The sequence below is a fragment of the Danio rerio genome, chromosome 3 (genome assembly GCF_052040795.2).
Source record: "Danio rerio strain M-AB ecotype USA chromosome 3, GRCz13ab, whole genome shotgun sequence".
Classification (NCBI taxonomy): Eukaryota; Metazoa; Chordata; class Actinopteri; order Cypriniformes; family Danionidae; genus Danio; species Danio rerio.
In genome coordinates this window covers 31,442,755-31,461,844 of record NC_141023.1, presented here as the reverse complement: position 1 = coordinate 31,461,844, position 19,090 = coordinate 31,442,755, and the positions used below count along the sequence as shown (strand labels likewise).

General features: G+C 36.1%; 3 protein-coding genes across 4 annotated transcripts in view; all 3 read right to left on the bottom strand.

Annotated features, from left to right (window-relative positions):
• Nucleotides 1-2,102, bottom strand: part of kcnc3a (potassium voltage-gated channel, Shaw-related subfamily, member 3a) — a 113,871-nt gene extending 111,769 nt beyond the window's left edge. Inside the window, exon 1 of the mRNA XM_087242848.1 lies at nucleotides 178-2,102. The gene's annotated coding sequence lies outside the window, so the exon portion shown is untranslated. The remainder of the gene's footprint in view (nucleotides 1-177) is intronic.
• saxo3 (stabilizer of axonemal microtubules 3) lies at nucleotides 1,621-7,338 on the bottom strand. Its single transcript, NM_001130773.2, is given in 5 exon segments — nucleotides 1,621-2,102; nucleotides 4,159-4,247; nucleotides 5,685-5,801; nucleotides 5,882-6,061; nucleotides 7,072-7,338. Coding segments are annotated over 5 exon segments (828 nt in total). The 5' UTR covers nucleotides 7,162-7,338; the 3' UTR covers nucleotides 1,621-1,750.
• Nucleotides 7,339-8,070: 732 nt separating this feature from the next.
• On the bottom strand, nucleotides 8,071-18,985 carry lin7b (lin-7 homolog B (C. elegans)). Of its 2 annotated transcripts, none has more exon segments than NM_001020733.3 (6): nucleotides 8,071-8,991; nucleotides 11,693-11,856; nucleotides 12,969-13,178; nucleotides 13,272-13,343; nucleotides 17,304-17,422; nucleotides 18,754-18,985. In NM_001020733.3, coding segments are annotated over 6 exon segments (624 nt in total). In that variant the 5' UTR covers nucleotides 18,791-18,985; the 3' UTR covers nucleotides 8,071-8,969.
• Between the last annotated feature and the right edge of the window lie 105 nt (nucleotides 18,986-19,090).

Genomic DNA, 19,090 nt, shown 5'->3' with positions numbered 1-19,090 from the left:
AATGAGCAAGTTTACGTCTATGTTGCTAGTTTGCAAATTAGCCAGCTAATCAGCAACAGCATGTGCATCTTACATTAGATAGTTAACGTTATACAGGAAGTGGACTGAATGGCGTAGATATATAGATTACTTCCACTAAAATTGTTAAAGACTTGTTAACATGAGTGTGTTGTCTACCTTGGTCAGTTTGTGTGCGCGCGTTTTTTTTTCAGGGCTCATAAATTATCTGTAAATCATCTCCGTCCACTCCACACAGACAATAGCCTCTTTCCTATGGGTGATCCAAACAAGACAGTGCAGTCTGTATGTCTGTCTGTGAGGGGGGAATAACAGCAAAACTATACCAATTAGGACAAGCAGGGCAGGTGTATTTATGCACAACTAAACTCAACGTACAAAAAAATCAAATAGTGTTAGCATGGCAAAAAAACAAGCAAATACTGAAAACAAAGTAATATTCTGAAGGAACACATCAGCATTTGGAAATAATGTTAATTTAGCTTGCATTACAGATTGATCCTAGATTAGAATATTCATCTTGACTTTTGTAAACAATCATTTCTGCCATCAAATAACCAGAGGACAATAAAAGGTCATAGAGCCCAGACTATTGGCCATTCCTTTAACATTTTATCCTTTTTTTAAGTCTTAAAAACAGTTTCTCAACCACGTCTCTGCACAATTTCCATGTCTCCCTCACCAAGTACACCTGCTTCAGATCATCAGTAGAGACTGAAAGACCTGTAATGGGTTTGACTGACAAAGGAGACATTTAAAACATGCAGTGTTGGTGGTCGCCCAGGAACGTGGTTGACAAACACTGCTCTAATAGATTAATCCACCCTTATTAGCATAAAAAAACATCTTTGTTTTCACCTTTCCGACAAGTATTATTGATATTACACCCATATATGGTCTTAAGTGAGTCTCTCTCTCCCTCTCTGGCACCCTCCCAGAGACTGAGCTGGTGGAGGAGAGCGAGATGTCGCAAGTTCAAGTAGGTGGAAAATACTAGGTGGGACAAAATTTAGACAAAATTGCAATATTATACTGTATACTCTGTATTTTTTTCCCTCTTCTCATTACCACCCTCTTTGTTTTGTTCTAGGTTTGATTCGTGAGGACAAGAAGTGTAGTGTTTAAGTGCGCACTACTGTGAAATCCTCATGGGTTGTCTAGGTGTGCAGCCAACTGCCTGTTCAGCGATATTTCTGGCTCTCCCTGGCCTTCCCTCTTTACTTTTTTTTTTCCTGAACCCATTTCTGTTAAGTTCCACAGGAGAAAGAACATAGTACAGGTTAAGAAAAACATGAGCACAGAATTTTTTTTTTTTTTATAAATCAAACCTTTATAATAATAATGTTTATTCAAATATTAATTAAAATATTTGGTTATTTTGGTTATTATCTAATTAATATTTGAATATTTTGGTTATTCAAATACTAATCAGAATTTAAAAGGTTAAATTAGGCTGTGACAAAAACAGTATGAAACAAAGTGCTGAGTAAACTATCTCTTTAGGGCAAAAGAATATATACAGAGAGAGAAATATACCCAGAAAAAGGCACATGTTCCAGATCAATAAATCAATAATGTTTCCACCAATCACATCAAACGTGCTTTTGTTATCCATTTATTTCTGAGTGACAAAAGGAAAGAATGGAAATATTGATGAAACCATTTTTTTGAAGTTTGGATCAATTATAACAGAACTGAAAATTAAAGCACCCACACTAATTTGTCTATGTTCTTATACCATAGTCATCTTATTGTTTCCATATGTTTGATTCTCAGTACTGTACATTTTAGGAACACTTAAAATGTCCTGTAACAGACCTCTGCCACCATCTTGCAGATTCACACCATTTTGTGCAACAATAGGGGTTTGAGATGCTGGCGGAGGCACAGGTACAGCAAAACTGTCCATATAGAGACTAGTTTTACCCCTGTGGGGCAAAGGCAGAGGTAGGCGAGGCAGCCGGGGTTGACAAGATAAAGTGGATGGAGCTTTGTGCGCAGGAAGGCGGCTATGAGCTCCACTCTTGGTAAGGGTCCCATTAATAGTAGCTGCATCCAGGACATGATGAGGAGACAAATCTGATCTGAAAAACAGGATTATCAATGACTAAGAAAAAGAAAATGATTAAGTGAGGGGGAAGGAGGCATGAGGCTCTCAGAAAAGTATTAATACTTTGCTAGCATGTACTTGTGCTTTGAGGTCTATTATCTTCCGGGCTTATCTAAGGTATATGCTGACCATTCACTTAGCTCATATATTACTTTGTCGATAGAAACACATTTGGGAGACTGCAGATCCTCTGAGATTAAAGCTCTTCATTCCATAGCATAGGAAACATCTCATATGCCATACCATTGCTCCCTCAATAAAAGAGATAGGACACAGGAAGTGCTTTTAAAGTTCTTAATTATAAAATCAGCAATGCAGATGTACCAGCCTCAAAAAGTATATGCCATGGGAAATTTGCCATATGTTATAGACTGTCATACATAAACTTGCTGTGAAGAGGTGTGAATTAGTGCCGAAACGCATTTGTGACCTTGAGCCGCGCTCACCAATCAAGGTCTGACAAGTTGTAGGAGGCCAGGCCAGAAGGTGAGATGAGCTATGCTTCACTAAATCATTTCAATCTGCTTGTAGCAGGCCAGCATGAATAACTGTCGAATGCAGCAGATGAACCCTAAACCTAAAGATTATTAAAGGAATCATTCACTTAGAAACTATTGTCATGATTTACTCACCCCAAAATGTTCCAAACCTTTATGATTTTCTTTCTCCTGTGTAACAAGACATTTAGAATCTTAACAATAAAATATATGGGGTCTAGAACAACACTAAATATACACACAAAAACAAATCACTGTATTCCACAGAAGAAAGTAAGTCATAGAGGTTTGAACGGACAAAATGGAGAATAAATGATTTCATTTTAAGGTGAACTACACCTCTAAAGATGTGTCTGCATGTTTGATTTTATTAAGATGAAATTTGGATCGAACCCTGATGTGCACCAAAAAAGAGGGTCCCACTTTACATTAAGTGACCTTAACTACTGTGTACTTGCATCAAAAAATAAATACAATGTACTTACTGTGTTGAAAATGTATTGCAGAACACTTCTGGTGCTCTTGAGTTGGGATACAGGTCAGGTTATGAACAGGATTGGTGGTATTTGTGGGTTTAAGGGTGGGTTAAGATATAAGGGATGGTCAACAGCACAATTACAAATGTAGTTACAGAAATTATTAACAAATGTAATTACATACAGTTATTTAATCAAGCATAAGTACAATGTAAAAACATGTATTTACACATTGTAACAAACTGCTAGGCTTGGTGTAAGTACATATTAAATAAGGCCACTTAATATAAAGTGGGACCAAAAAGAGAGATGAGGTTTTGATCAACTCAAGTATTAATGAAAACACACTAAAAATAAGGCTTGACGTCACAAGATACGACCTTAAAAGGAACAGATTACTCAAGCATGTTTGCTTTTTTATGGGAATGTTGCACATTATAGTTCAACTCATCTGTCAGAAAATGCCTTTCCCTGTTGTGTGACAGAGGAACTCATAGTGCCATTTTGATTCCTTTATACATTTAAAAACATATACTTTTATATCAATTTTAATTATAAGTTTTATACAAGATTTGCTTTTTAATCTTGAGGCACCTTATTAATTTTTGAATCAGATCTAATGCAGAGCATGTCCCAAACTAATGTATGAACACATCCTAGTGAATGACCAGAGGAATATTCTGATAAGACTCTAATGCCGCAGCCATGCTAGACTTTATGCAGACAATGTTTTAGTTATACAATGTTGGCTCTATGACTACCAATCAAAAGTTGCAACTTTAACTGCACATGATTCAATAATGTCACAATGTGATTCACAGTCATCACCCCTGATGTTCTAGGGACGGAAGATTTGCTCTGAAGGCATTTAGAAAGCGTATTACTCATACATTATATTACCACTGGTATGTTTGGATAGAATTAGATCAGTAAACTCTTTGATCTCAATGATTTCCATCACCACTTTTGAGAAGACACCAGTGCTGACGTCAGATCTCGGAATTACCATTTTCATCCAGCAGCATGTACATACTGCCCTCTTGTGGTGGAGAGTTACCTGTGAAAGTGCTTGAAGTCTGTCTTGGCTGTGCTCTGGACTGGTTCCTGTCTCAGCGCCTGAGCTCTTTCCAGCTGTCTGTACAATGCCTGATTAAAATCAAGAGAAGTGCGAGTCATTCCATCAGCCCAAAAGCTCCAGTGGAGATAAAACTGCTGTCTGCGGAGCAATGCTGAATGAATCTTCATGGCTAAACGAGTCATCTCTTAAGATACTTTGCATGAATTATCATGTTTTAATATTGATATTTGAAACTTCCTTCTCCGCACCATTTTAAATATGCATTTCTATTCACCACTCTCAAAAGAGAAGCACTTGGCTCCTTAAGCCCTCTTATAGTGCAGTTTACCCTTACAGAAATATTCTGGGCTATAAATAGTACCTTACAATTTAGATGCAATTACAAGGTAAAACTGAATGATTTCTTGAGTAAAAGACTTATTAGCGCAATGATTTTAATGTGATTAAGTTTTCTCACAAAGATCTACTAGTCCTCAACACCTAAAATGCATGCAGGTGAAAAGTAAGAAGATAAAAAGAACAAATATGTTTACTTTCTAATGTAGAATTAAAATAGATTACCTTAACGTTATTGGCACCAGCATTTCTTTTTTTTCTTTTTTTTTTTTACATTGTCAGTCACTTCCAGTATATTTGTTAATTTGCATCTACACTTTACAGCCATTAGAATATTTTTAGCTATGTGCATATGAGAATGTCAACTTTCCCTTAAAGAACAACATTTTATTTTGTCTTTACGTGTTCACGTTTATTACCAATTGAATGCAGGCCGTAGTGAATGAATGTGTGTGTGGCTGATAGATTGTATGGGTGCTGGGTTGTGGCTGGAAGGGCATCCACTGTATAAAACATATGCCAAATACGTAATTGGTGGTCAATTCCTCTGTGGCGACCCTTGATAAATCAGGGTTTAAAGCCGAAGGTTAATAAGTGAATGCAGATAAGACATTTATATGAGCCATTTTTTTAAATCATAGTGCATTATGTGTGTGTGTGTAAAACACATACACCAGTCAAAAATGCTTTAAAATGAGCTTATCCTGCTCACCAAGGCAGCATTTATTTAATCAAAAATACAGTACAGATGTAGAATTGTGAAATGTTATTGCACTATACAATAATGGTTCAAAAGTAGTTTATTCTTTAATTTAATCATATATTCCATTGTTTTTAATGATAAATTTTCAGCTTCAATACTCCAGTCTTCAGAGTCACATGATCCTTCAGAAATCACTCTAATAATATTATTGTTGTTAATATTATTATTATTAATGGTAATAGTAATAAAAGGAATAATGACTGGAGTAATAATTTCATTTAAAACTACATACAATTAGAAAGCAGTTATTTAACATTTTAATAAATATTTAACAATTATTTAATAAATGGCAGCTTGATGAAAATAAATAAATAAAAATGACCCCAAAACCTTTGACCGGTAGTGTATACATAATTTTGTCCAAACCATAGTGTGGAAAGGTCTATAATTTTCATCTTTTTCTCACCAGCATCTTGCTATAATGTTCAGCCTGAGGTTCATATGCTGCAGTTTGACCTCTATATCTGTCCTGCATTTCACTGATGTGGTTTGAGACCACTCGCACTGTTGGACGGTCTCGGAGCTGTAGAGAAAAGGAGATAAAAATGGCATACAGATCCTTTCAAACACACCAGATCTTTCAAACACACACACACATCTTACCGTCTGGGCCAGTTCATTGAGGAAGTGTGTGGTCCAGTGTGCCGGGGCTTTAGAGTGGATTTCATTGTACAGACGTCCATTTAGTGGCTTTCTGTCATGCTCTGTGTGCGAGGTGAGAGAGAAGTGAGCAGAGGCCGGGACTCTGTTCTGACGCTGGAGGACTGGAGGAAGAGGAGCATCCTGGGATAGTCACAAGATAATGATTGAAAGAGTAGCATGTTTTATTTCTTCAGTTGTGAACCATCCTAGCAAGATTTTTTAGTTTTTAAAAGATGTTTAATAGATGTCTAAACATAGTCGGCTAAAACAAGACTGAATTTGGGCTGTCAGTGAAAATATAATAGACCAAAGCTAGACTAGTCATCAAATAAACAGAAATGAATCGCAAACGCTCACGCTCAATCTGCCCAGTTGGTGGAATGAACTCCCTAACTGCATCAAAACAGCAGTCACTCGCTATTTTCAAGAAACGACTAAAAACTCAACTATTTAGTCTCCACTTCACTTCCTTATCTGCAATTGCCTCTCTGAATATCACACTAACTGTACCCAAAAAAAAAAAAAAAAACATACTAATACTACTAATACTTTCATTTGTAAGTCGCTTGGATAAAAGCGTCTGCTAAATGACAAAAAAAAAAAGAATGACTACACATATAAAGTCTGTCTAAAGTCTGTCTAATTGGTCTATTCTTAAATGTCTATTCGATTTTCACTGACAGGTTTAGCCTGGTTTTAGCCAAGCTGATGATGTCTTTTAGATGTTTATTAAACACAAAACTGTTTGCTGTGATTAGGCCATACAACAATAAATGTTAAAGATATGTAAAAAGTGGAGTAACTTAGTTTACCTGTGATGTTTCTGAAATTATGAACATTATTTGTCTTTCATAAGCACTAGTGTAGCATTGTGCAGCTAAACTCTAATTAACAAGAAAAGCAAATATAGTATGGCTTAATTATTGCTTTAAATGTTAACATAGCCATTATTAGTGACCTAAACACGTTCTTTTAAATTAAGTTTCAATTTTGGCAGAAGCAGCAAACAGCTAAACTGTAATAACAATTGTAACTGTGGTTACTAATGTTTTGTTGAAGGGGAAATTGAAGAAATTAATATATCTAACGTTACAGCAAATAAACATAACTTAGTTTGATGTAACATTAATGCGTTCTTAACGTAACGTTACCTTGCAAGTTTTTAAAGAGAACGGGGGTAGCTGCCAATACACGTGTCCAATGGCGGTGCTAGTGTGAACCTTTGGTTTGTTGCTATCCATTAGTTTAATGTACTCAGTAAACTTAAAATAAACAACCAAACATAAATAGAAACTCCTGCCCGTCGAAAATTATACAAGTGACGCTAACGCATTACTGATAGCAGTCGGTCTCTGCAAGCGCTGACGGCGGTCTACCTCCATAGGAATGTTTACAAGTAACTGTTGCTATAGAAACGTATCTGCATCGAGTTCTCTCGCGCGATGAATGAACGGTACAAATATTAGTATATTCTGTTACTAGACTTCCTTCTTGAAAGGCTCATAGAATGTTTATTTCCACTTAAAATCATTTAAAATGACTTTGTCATTTCAATTTAATCCTTTAAATCATTAAAGCTAAAATAAAAAAAATACTTCCAAAATCTGACACCACACAACAAAATATCTGTCCAACAACATGATGACCTTTTAAGAATTTTTTTTGTAATTTTGATATTCAAGAAAATTAATTTCTCACAAACCTTTATACAAAACCAATTCTAACACAGATTAATACAAAAGGAATGGTCTTTTATGTAAAATTGAATATTAGCAAAGACTTGCTGATGAGTGAATGTGGACAATCTTGATATGTCAAAATGCAGAAATTATAAAATATAATCAATTTAATTTACAATTATCTAACACTAGCATCTTAGATTCCTATATTTTTGCTATTTACATCATGTCTCACTGCTCCTTTGTTGATTCGGATTGCTTCTGTTGTCTGAGTTAAGAAACAAGGATTCATCTTTTTTGTCAACACTGCTTTTACTAACACTATATTTTCCATCTTTATTAAAAAGCATTTAACACCAACACATATCTATTCACCGTTCTTATACATTTATAAACAAAGTCTTGAACTTTTATCCTACATTTCGCTTCCTTTCTTGCTTGATCACTTCCTATTATTCTCGTTTGCAAGAAAAAAACACAAATATCAAGCAATTTAATGCAAAGTAAGCATCCTAAATATTTTCATTAGTCCCTCTCATTATGTTGTTTCACAGTGTACGTGATTGGTTATTACTGTAAACATTTAAAACACTAACACCAGACAATTAAATGACATTGTCAGTTTTAATGTATGAATAAACATAGAAATAAACTTAAAAATTCAAGCATTGAACATAGGCACTATGATTGGCAGCGCAAAGCCACTCATAGCAGCACAAGTTTCATGATGAGCGTACGCGAGTATGGCGTGCTGAGTACAGAGCAGTCTGTTCATGCTTAGTACAGAGCGATCGGCTCATTCAGGAAGTGTCTTTTGCAATTAAAATGCTTGCATACTCCTGTAGTAGAGCATGAATACGCACATACTCTAATTGGGATGCATAGCTGTAACACTATTGTTAATGTATGTTTTCTGAAACACAGACTCTGTAAGTAAATGAATGAATGAATGATGGTCAGGTAGGATCCATCATGCCAATCAGATCATCAATAACCCTACGGTAAAGACACAAAGTCCTACAATTACACATATTATGTGCTATTTGCACTATCCAGCCAATTTTAAAGCTTTTTTCTGTGCTAAAAGACACACAAACAATTCTCCAGCGTATCAAAGGTCGGAGGTTCCACAGAAGAACACAACAGAAAAATCAGACTCAAGACAGACCAGATATGCACTATGCAGTCTCTTCCTCCGCATGGCCGGGGACAAAAAGAGTATATTTGAGGTCTACATGTTTTGAGATCGTTCCACTAACATATAAATATCTAAGGGTAGTCTACACTGATCTCCTCTGGGTTTCTGACATCCTACAGGAGCTGGAAGGATGGGAGAAAGGATCAGTAGGCCAGTCGGAAGGTAGGTTTGGTTAACCCCTGGACTCCAAAGACCTGTGGGTGAAAAGAGAACAGTGGGGAAATTATCAAAACAATACACATGCATATTTCAATAGCTTATACCACATTTCATTACAAAAGACAATGATTTCATTAATTTCAATAGGCAATTAGTTTTTTATACTGAATAGCATGCACAGAGTTTATTTTAATTACAAAAATGAAAAATAATGTTTCATTTTCATCAAAAATAAGTTTATAAGCTCATAAGTTTGAGGTTGGTACAATTGTTTTTCCTAAAATAAGCTTATTTAGTAAAGATGCAGGACCTTGTATAATAAATCAAAAGTGAGAGTAAAAAAATTTGTTATAACGAATTTGTTCATTCCTATTTTATATTTGCTCTTAATATTCTTAGAAACATGTAAACAAAAGCAGCAAAATCATTTATTTGGCCAAAAAAAGTGTAAAGGGTTAACTGAAATAAAATAAACTAAAACCTTTTTATTTCAATTAGTTTTCAAAAGTTCTCTTTCTAATAGGAATTATAAATACTTTTTCTAAAAACTACAGTCAGACATGTCCTAATTAAACTTTCCAATAAAATATAAAAGTAAAAAATATTTAAATTAAAAAAAGAAACTACAATAGTATCAATCACACTAAATGCAGTTTTAAACACTGGACATGTTTCTTGAGCTCATCAAGATATTACAATGATATCTAAAGTAATGATACTGCAAAATCAGCTTTGTCAGGAAAATATAAATATTAAAATAAAAAGTTGCTTTAAATAGCAATCTTTAACATCATTATTCTTCTACTATTTGTCTTTAATAAAGGCCCAATCCCAATTCTGTTTTTTTTTTCTACCCCTTGGCCCTTGAAATAAAGTATGAAGGGGAAGAGCTTCAAATTTTATCCCTATGAATTGGGACAGCACTACATCACCAGCACACATCATCATGATCTCTTACTTCATATGAGATCAGACGATCATAGTGACTGCTGTAGTTATTCCAGTTGTGTTATTCTTTGGTATTTATCTTCAGGAAATCACTGAAGGCATATCATGTTATCATAACGATATAATGTGGCAATAAGATTGTAACTATACTGTGCATTTACACCGTGACCATATTCATCTATACAAAAACTACATTACAGCAGACACTGTAAAAAAGCTCATTCCCAGCCACTAGATTTTTCTGAAAGAGTATTGCGGTGTCATCGAGTATCAGATGTGAAAGCATGTTGTGGGACTACTACACAGGAGTGATTATTAGGAATTATAGTAGATTTATTACTATTTAAAAGGATTTTTTTAAACATGAGGTGAAACACGAACATTATTAATGTATTAAAACATGTGCTTGTTTGTTGTAAAATTTATAATAATGACAAAACAAATTCCATTCACAGCCATGCTGCTGGTGTGGCCTGTGTATTCTGGAAAATTTTCGTACCCCATGCATTGAAAACTCTAATAAGTTGACTGAGCTAAATTAATTTAGTAAACTCGTTGCCTCAATTTATTTGAGTAATGGAGTCTCCCAAAACTTGCATGTATGAGTTTATTTAACTTGCCGGTTTTGTAGATTATACTTAAATTGTTCAGTTCACCAAACTTTGTACTTAAGTAGATTATACTTGAATTGTTTAGTTCACCAAACTTAGTGCTAAGTTTGGCAAACTGAATAAGGAAGCCCTTAGGCTGATCTTAAAGGCAAGGTTTACCAACTAGGACTTCACAATACAAACAGGCTGTTTCTCAATTCCAAGAACACAGAGAACGGACTTGCATTCTTGTGGAGACCAGTCTTGCCAGGTGTCCTCGGAAGAATGAACTCAGGAGACCGCGAGGGCAGAGAACGCGTCCTTTGAGAAATGAAATGCTGCGTTCTTCCTGATGGTCACGTGACCTTCACGCGTTTTAAAAGGAAATTATTTAAGCATTACAGCCCTCATACAACGATTTATTGTTTTTCCCCTCTTCAAAATATATACTTTGCATAAAAACATTATAAATATACCCTGCACAATATAAATAAAACAAATTTTAATACGAATTTCAGCAAACAAATACCCTTAATGTGTTTATTCCTTTATTAAGATGTTCATGTTAATGTTTACTTTCACCGTTTCATTTAGGGAAACCCCTAAGGTAAATAAGTGATATCTCTGAACTTTAATAATAAATCTAAATAAAATGCTGCTCTTCCCATCTCCAGTCGCAATGACTTCTGGGACTTCCAGAGCGAGTTCGGTGCTCCTCGACATCAAGATCACATCCGGGAAGTTTCACCCTATTTTTTTCTCTCGAAAGGATTAATTATGATTTTGAGCTCACTACACTTGAAATCTTAAGTTTATGCATTTTTATGGTACATAAGTTAAATTAACTTATATTTTTAAGTGATACCACCAAAATGCAAAATTTTAAGTTATGTTTAGTCAACTTTACTTAATTGTTTAAGTAAAGACAACATTAGGGTTCTCAGTGTGGCTTCGAGTGTGGTCCTAAAAAATCTCAGTTTCAAGGACCGTCTAGCTCTTCCACTTAGCCCTTCACATTCACGCTAAAAAGAACTGTGACACCCCTACCTCTTCATGCGAACGGAGGGATAAGAGGAAGGGCTAAGTGGTAGAATTGGGATTGGGCCTATAAAAAAATGCACATTTTGCCTCAACAAAAAAATGTCAAATGTCTTCAGCTACTGATCAGAAAAATGGGTCAGGGGAAAGTCCCACTCACGAGTAGCTGGTGTGTTGTTGGCGTCTTCTGGCACTTCTCATCTTCTCAAACCTGGCCTCCATCTCTTCTAGGACTTTGGGGGTGTAACGCACCACCAGCTTTACTGAGCCCTGCGCAGCCTTCAACAGCTCTACAGCTTTCTCATGGTGTTCACCTTCAACACTCTACACACAATCGACAAACAAATCATTGAATCAGATTAGAGATTAGCAGCATGCTAAAGTAAAATAAAATGCAATCAATAATTTAAAAACAACATTAAATCCTAGTACACTTAGCATTTACACTGTTTACACTTTTTAAAAACCGAATCTAAAGATATATATATATATACACATAAACAGCTTTTGATCTGTATTTACAGAACAAACTGAATTTTAAAAAACAATGTTTTATACTGGGCTGAACGCAATGTGCGTATGTGTGTTTATGTGATTATATTTTTAACAGTTATATCATTACAGTTACTGTTAAACAATAACTTGTAAATTATCAGGGTTTCTACAGGTTTCTTCAATTTAAATTTAAGACTTTAAGATCTGGTCACTACTGTAAATAGTTTTTGTATCAATGGAAGTTCATGTAAAGCAATGTTTCTCAACCATGTTCCTAAATAACCATGAACACTGCAGATTTTGGATGTCTCCTTTGTCAAACCCATTACAGGTCTTTCAGTCTCTGATAATGAGCTGATAATCTGAATCAGATATGTTTGGTTAAGGAGACATGAAAAATGTGCAGAGCTGGTGGTCCTCCTGGAACGTGGTTTAGAAACACTGATGTAAAGGAATGTGTTGTTTAGTTTTCTGTCCCTGATTAAGGAATGTAATTTGGAGGATTTGCTGTAAAATGTCTAACAGCTGTTGTGAATTGTGTCTCTTTGCAATAAAAAACTTTATTTACTTGGACATAGGAAAATGAATATTTGTTTAAAATTATTTAAGACCTACAACACAATATTTCAGTGAATTTACGATTTTTTAGGGTCTAAAATTTTGTTTCTGAAATTGTAGCCTTTTTAAGACCCGACTGACTCCCTGATTATAACATATAAATAAACAAAAAGTAAAAAAATAAAATAAAATAAAGCAGCACAAGATGATCGTTTTTCCTCTTTCAACACTTCTCTCCCACCTGATTACAGTTAGAAAACCTCTTTTCCAAATCAGAGGTAAAACAAGGGAGCTTCATGACAGTTGAAAAATCAAGGCCATGGTCTCTTACAAAAATCTAACGGCTAAATTATACATCTCAAAATGGTACTATGCCAACATACCACTCCATTAACAGAAAGCAGTTGATCTCCTCTCTTCAGGCCACCCTGTCGGTCAGCAACACCCCCTGGAATGACCCTAGAGATGTAGATGGGAGAGTTTTGTTCTTTTCCCCCCATGATGTTGAACCCAAGCCCTTCATCTGTTTTAGGGAGTTCAACAACTCTCGGGTGTGCATGACCTTCACTGGCGGCGAACGCTGCTACTGTTGCCTGAAAGAAGAGACCAGAAATTAGTTATGACATCTATGAACTTTCTAGTTTAACAGTTTTTTTTGTTTGTTTGTGTTTTAAGTAAAAAGTTACCTTGGCAGTGGCTTGAGCTCGAACCTCAGGCCCACCTATAATATCCAACGTATCGTAAAGCTGCTCGTAGACCTATAAAAAAAAAAAAGAATGGGCCTGGATATTGAACAACATAAATGGAGTTTATAGTGAGATTGAAGCATTTCCTATACATATATAACAACCATTTTTACACTAAATACGTCTTTGCTCACTGTTAATTCATTTATGTTTATTCAGATAAAAGAAATATCCTACAATTCTGGCTCAGTTCATATTTAAATGTGCAACCGTAATGGATAATGCACACATTAAAGTGTTGACATAAAAATGAAAATTATCTTATTAATTACTCACCCTCATGTCATTCCAAAGCCCTGAGGCCTTTATTCATCTTCACAATAAAAATAAAGATATTTTATGTGAAAAGGTACATGTTGTGAATGCGCAATATACTGACACTGAGAAGAAACGGTTGAATCAAGTCGTTATTATTATTTTATGTGCGCACAAAAGTATATTTATAGCAGATAATATTGTGATTGAACCACTGAAGGCAAATAGTCTGTTTTGAGAAAGTTTTTGTTATTTTTCTGAAACATTGCAGTCTATGGAGGATGAGAGAGCTCTCAGATTTCATCTAAAACATTCTAACTTGTGTGCAGAAGATGAACAAAGGTCTAAAAAGTTTGAAATGACATGAGTGTGAGTAATTAATAACAAAATTGTCATTTTTTGGTGACGTAACCCTTTAATAGTTTACACATTTAAAGGGATAATTCACTCAAATTTAAATTCTTTCATTTACTCATCCTGTGCTTGATCCAAACATTTAAAGTTACCTATTTCTCAACCACATTCCTGGAGCACCACCAACACTACATGTTTTGGATGTCTCCTTTGTCTGCCACACCCATTACAGGTTTTTCAGTCTCTACTAGTGAGCTGATGATCTGAATTAGGTGTGTCTGGTTGAGAAGACATGGAAATGTGCAGAACTGGTGGTCCTCTTTTTTTCCCTCTCCGCTGTCGCCACTGCCTCGCATGGTTCAGGATTGGTAGAGCTACGCATCGATGAATTGGCTCTTCAGTGTTTGAACTCTCAGTAATGATTAAATCACACTGAACTGAGCTAAACTGAACTGAACTGAACTTAAACACCAAAACCTGAACCACACTGTTCTAGTTACTATGACCATTTATGTGAAGCTGCTTTGACACAATCTACATTGTAAAAGCGCTATACAAATAAAGCTGAATTGAATTGAACGTGGATGAGAAACACTGACTTATAATACTTCTATAGTAGTAGACTTCTATAGTATAGTTTTCCCAACTATGAAATGCCTACAATAAACAGTTTTTAATTTCTTCTTTTGTGTTGAGAAGTGAGAAACTCAGATTTGAAACAAGCAGAGGATTAGTTAATGGATGACAGAATTTTCATTTAGGGGTGAACTGTCAGCTATGACATTTGCTATTGACTTTATTTGATGGAATAATTTACAAATCAGCAAATATTGCAAAATAATACCTTGACATAACACAAGACCTTCATGCTACACAGTGGGATCTTGATCACTATCTGATGGTTTATTTAGTGAATTTGACAATGTGATCAGTGGCTTTTATCACCATAAACAAGTGAACATGCAGTGCATCCGAAAAGTATTCATAGCGCTTTAGCTTGTCATGTTACAGCCTCATTCCAAAATAGATTAAAGCAATTTATTTCCTCAAAATTCTACACCAAATACCCCAAAATTATGATGTGAAAAAACATTTTGAAGTTGTTGCAAATTTATTAAAAATTTTAACTTGAAAAATCACATGTACATTAGTATATACAACCTTTGCAGTGAACCTCTAAATTGAGCTCAGGTACATTCTGTTTCCACTGATCATTCTTGAGATGTTTTAACAGTTTTATCGGAGTTCACCTGTGGTATATTCAGTTGATTGGACATGATTTGAAAAGGCATACACATATAAGTCTACATAAGGTCCCAAGGTTGACAGTGCATGTCAAAGCACAAACCAAGCATGAAGACAAAGGAATTGTCTGTAGACCTCCGAGACAGGATTGTCTCGAGGCGCAAGGCTGGGGAAAGTTATAGAAAAATTTCTGGTGCTCTGAAAATTCCAATGTGCACAGGGGCCTCCATCATCTGTTAGCGGAAGAGGTTTAAAACCACCAGGATTCTTCCTAGAGCTGGCTGGCCATCTAAGCTGAGTTATCGGAGGAGAAGGGCCATAGGGAGGTGATCAATAACCAGAAGGTCACTCTGTCTGAGCTCCAGCGTTCTTTTGTGGAGAGAGGTAAAACTTACAGAAGGACAACCATCTGTGCAGCAATCCACCAATCAGACCTGTATAGTAGAGTGGCCACACTGAAGCCACATCCCGTCTGGAATTTGCCAAAAGGCATCTGAAGGACTCTCAGATTTTCTAAGAAACATAATTCTCTGGTGTGATGAGACAAACATTTAACTCTTTGGAGTGAATGCCAGGCGTTATGTTAGGAGAAAACCAGGCATTGCTCATCACCAGGCTAAAACCATCCCTACGGTGAAGCATGGTGGTGGCAGCATCATGCTGTGGGGATGTTTTTCAGCAGGAGGAACTGGAAGACTAGTCAGGATAGAGGGAAAGATGAATGCAGCAATGTACAGAGACATCCTGAATGAAAACCTGCTACAGAGTGCTCTTGACCTCAGGCTGGGGCGACAGTTCATCTTCCAGCAAGACAATGACCCAAAGCACAACGCCAAAATATCAATAGAGTGTCTTCTTAACAACTCTGTGAATGTCCTTGAGTGGCCCAGCCAGAGCCCAGACCTAAATCCTATTGAACATCTCTAGAGAGATCTGAAAATGGCTGCACAACGTCGCTTACCATAAATTCTGATAGAGCTTGAGAGTTACTGCAAAGAGGAATGGGTAAAAGTTCCCAAAGACAGGTGTGCCAAGCTTGTGGCATCATATTCAAAAAGACTTGAAGCTGTTATTGCTGCCAAAGGTGCATAAACAAAATATTGAGCAAAGGCTGTGAATACTGATGTACATGTGATTTTCAGTTTTTTTTTTTTTTTTTTCACATTTTCAACAATTAAAAAAAAAAGAAGCTTTTTTTTGCATTGCCATTAAAGGGTATTGTTTGTAGAATGTTGAGGAAAAAAGAAATTTAATCCATTTTGGAATAAGGCTATAACATAAAAAATGTGGGAAAAGTGAAGCGCTGTGAATACTTTCTAGATGCACAGTTAAATAGATATCAGTTCTGATTGACAGAGACTGAGATGTGCTTAATTTTGCAATATGGAAAATAACAAAATCAATTACTAAAGTTCAACAAAAACTGATCATTCAATATAGACTCAAGAGGATTGTAAATATTTCACTGACAATTTCTTTTTAGCTGATCTGATATCAATTTCAATATACTCTCCACAAGGATCTCAGTTCATTTAACTTCTGTGATTAAAACAGATAATATTGGTCATGTTTTAAAATGTTATCATTATTTTTCCCATGCAGACGCCAACACGCCAATAATGTCAGCCACGTGGAGAGAAGGACACCTGATGGATATGTGAAAACTGATTTAGTGTGACAAGACTACGTAATTGTAAAAGAATGTGTTTGACTCTTGTGAATGAGAAGTGAACAGACTGGGCTCCTGCTACTGGAACCCATTATCACAAGTCAAGGAGTGAGACAATAAAGCTGAAGTGAGATGCCATCTCAAAGAGGCAGGAAAGTGAGTCATTCAGGAGGAGGAACAGTGGAATGCAGTTCTGCCTGAGAGAAGAAAAACAGACTCATGTGGAGGAGGAAAAGGACAGTGCAGTCTTATGTGATGACACGCATTTCAAACCTCAACTGTATACCTAGTTACATATATCCCATTAGTGTTCTGTGAAATCAATACAAGAAAAAGGAAGGAATTATTACATTTTTCACAATTGAGCGACGCTCTAATTAGAAGCACAAGGATGAGTTATTACTAGAGTCAAGCATCCTTACGTTTGAAGGACAGAAGAAAGATTTTACCTCTCTGATGGCAGCACAGAATTTGCTCTGAAGGACTCTCTGGAGAGCCTGGAGTTTGGGAGGAGGAAGCTGACCGCTTCTTTGCAGTCTGTCCAACAATTCAATCACTCTGCAGACATCTGCAGGAGAAGTCAACATTATAGAAATATATAAATCATAGACATGTTTGTTTCTGCAGCAAAAGAAACAAATAAAAGTATATTATACACATAGAAAGCTTATCCAATTTTAATTTTCCAAATAATGTGAAAAAAATAAATGGTTACTTTAATTCCCAATAAAATAAATAACTGTAAATTAAACCATTATTTTTGCACAAACAGAAAGGAAGATATTATTCTAGATTTTTTTTTAATTATTATAAAGTTCAGGGTGACACAGTGGGTAGCTCTGTCACCTCACAGCAAGAAGGTCGCTGGTTCAAGCCTATGCTTGGTCAGTTGGCTTTTCTCTGTGGAGTTTGCATGTTTTCCCTGTGATGGCGTGGGTGTTCTCCGGGTGCTGTGGCTTCCCAGACAGTCCAAAGACATGCGCTATAGGTGAATTGGGTAAGCTGACTTGACTAGTCTATGTGTGTGAATGAGTGTATGGGTGTTTCGCAGTGATGGGTTGCAGCTGAAAGGGCATCTGCTGCGTAGAACATATGCTGTATAAGTTGGCAGTTTATACTAATGTGGCGACTCCTGATTAATACCAGTCTTATAGGGATAGTTCACCCAAAGTCAAATGTTATGCGTTTACAACATTCTTTAAAATACTACCTTTGGGTTCAACAAAAATCAAAGAAACTCATAAAAGTTTAACCACTTGAGGGTTATGGAGTAAAAGATTTTTTCAAATTATTGTACAGTTCAGTGTGCATTTTCTGTACATCATTGTACAAAATACAAACGGTTTCCCGAAGAAAAAAAAAAACATTTGGATTTCTTTATATTTAAGCAAAATATTTATAACACAATCTCGACAGTTAAAATATTTTGATAGAACAAATTTTCTGTCCAATACTGTCAACTATTTTAAGTTTATCAGGAATGCAAAGCCAACTATCAGTGTTTTACAAGTGCCTTAAAAAATCAGAAACACCCAATAATCTGCTGTATCTATTAAGCTTTCAGTCCATATCATCCATCAGTGATACAAAATAAGCCCGTGTGTATAAAAATAGCCTTCTGTCTTAAACACCCACATAACCTTGTTTTGTTTGTCTTTTTATTATTATTCAACGAATTCAAAGCCTTACACAAACACTAGCACACCCTACTGTGGGGTGAGGGGGGCAAACATCCATTCATTCAGATTATGGAGACTGTGCGCCTCTCAGTGGTCACTGCTGCTGCTTGTTTAACAGACACAAGAACCAGCGAGTGCGTTAGCAAAGCTATCAGCTTTAATATTTGCACAACGCCACTCTCCGTGGCTTGCACACAACAATGAGAACGGAGTAAATTACCTCTTTCCAAGCACAGCGGTTCTGTCATCGCCGCCATGTCCACCTCTTTCCCCGTATGATAATACGATGACATCATGAAGACTGCTGCAGTGGAGGACTGAACCGCTTTCAGCGACGTTATACCAAATTAATATTGCAAAACAAAATTTGAGATGAGCTTTAAGTATGTAAAAACAATATTGAAGGCGCAGACGATCCAGCTCTGATGGCGAGATGCGCGGGTCTGAGCGCTCGTACAGAGCGGCAGCTTACTGGATGACGCAAGACCACACGTCACAGGCGCGAGTTCAAGTCGTTTTGCAACCCACAAGCTCGTTTAACACCGTAAGATTTAAAT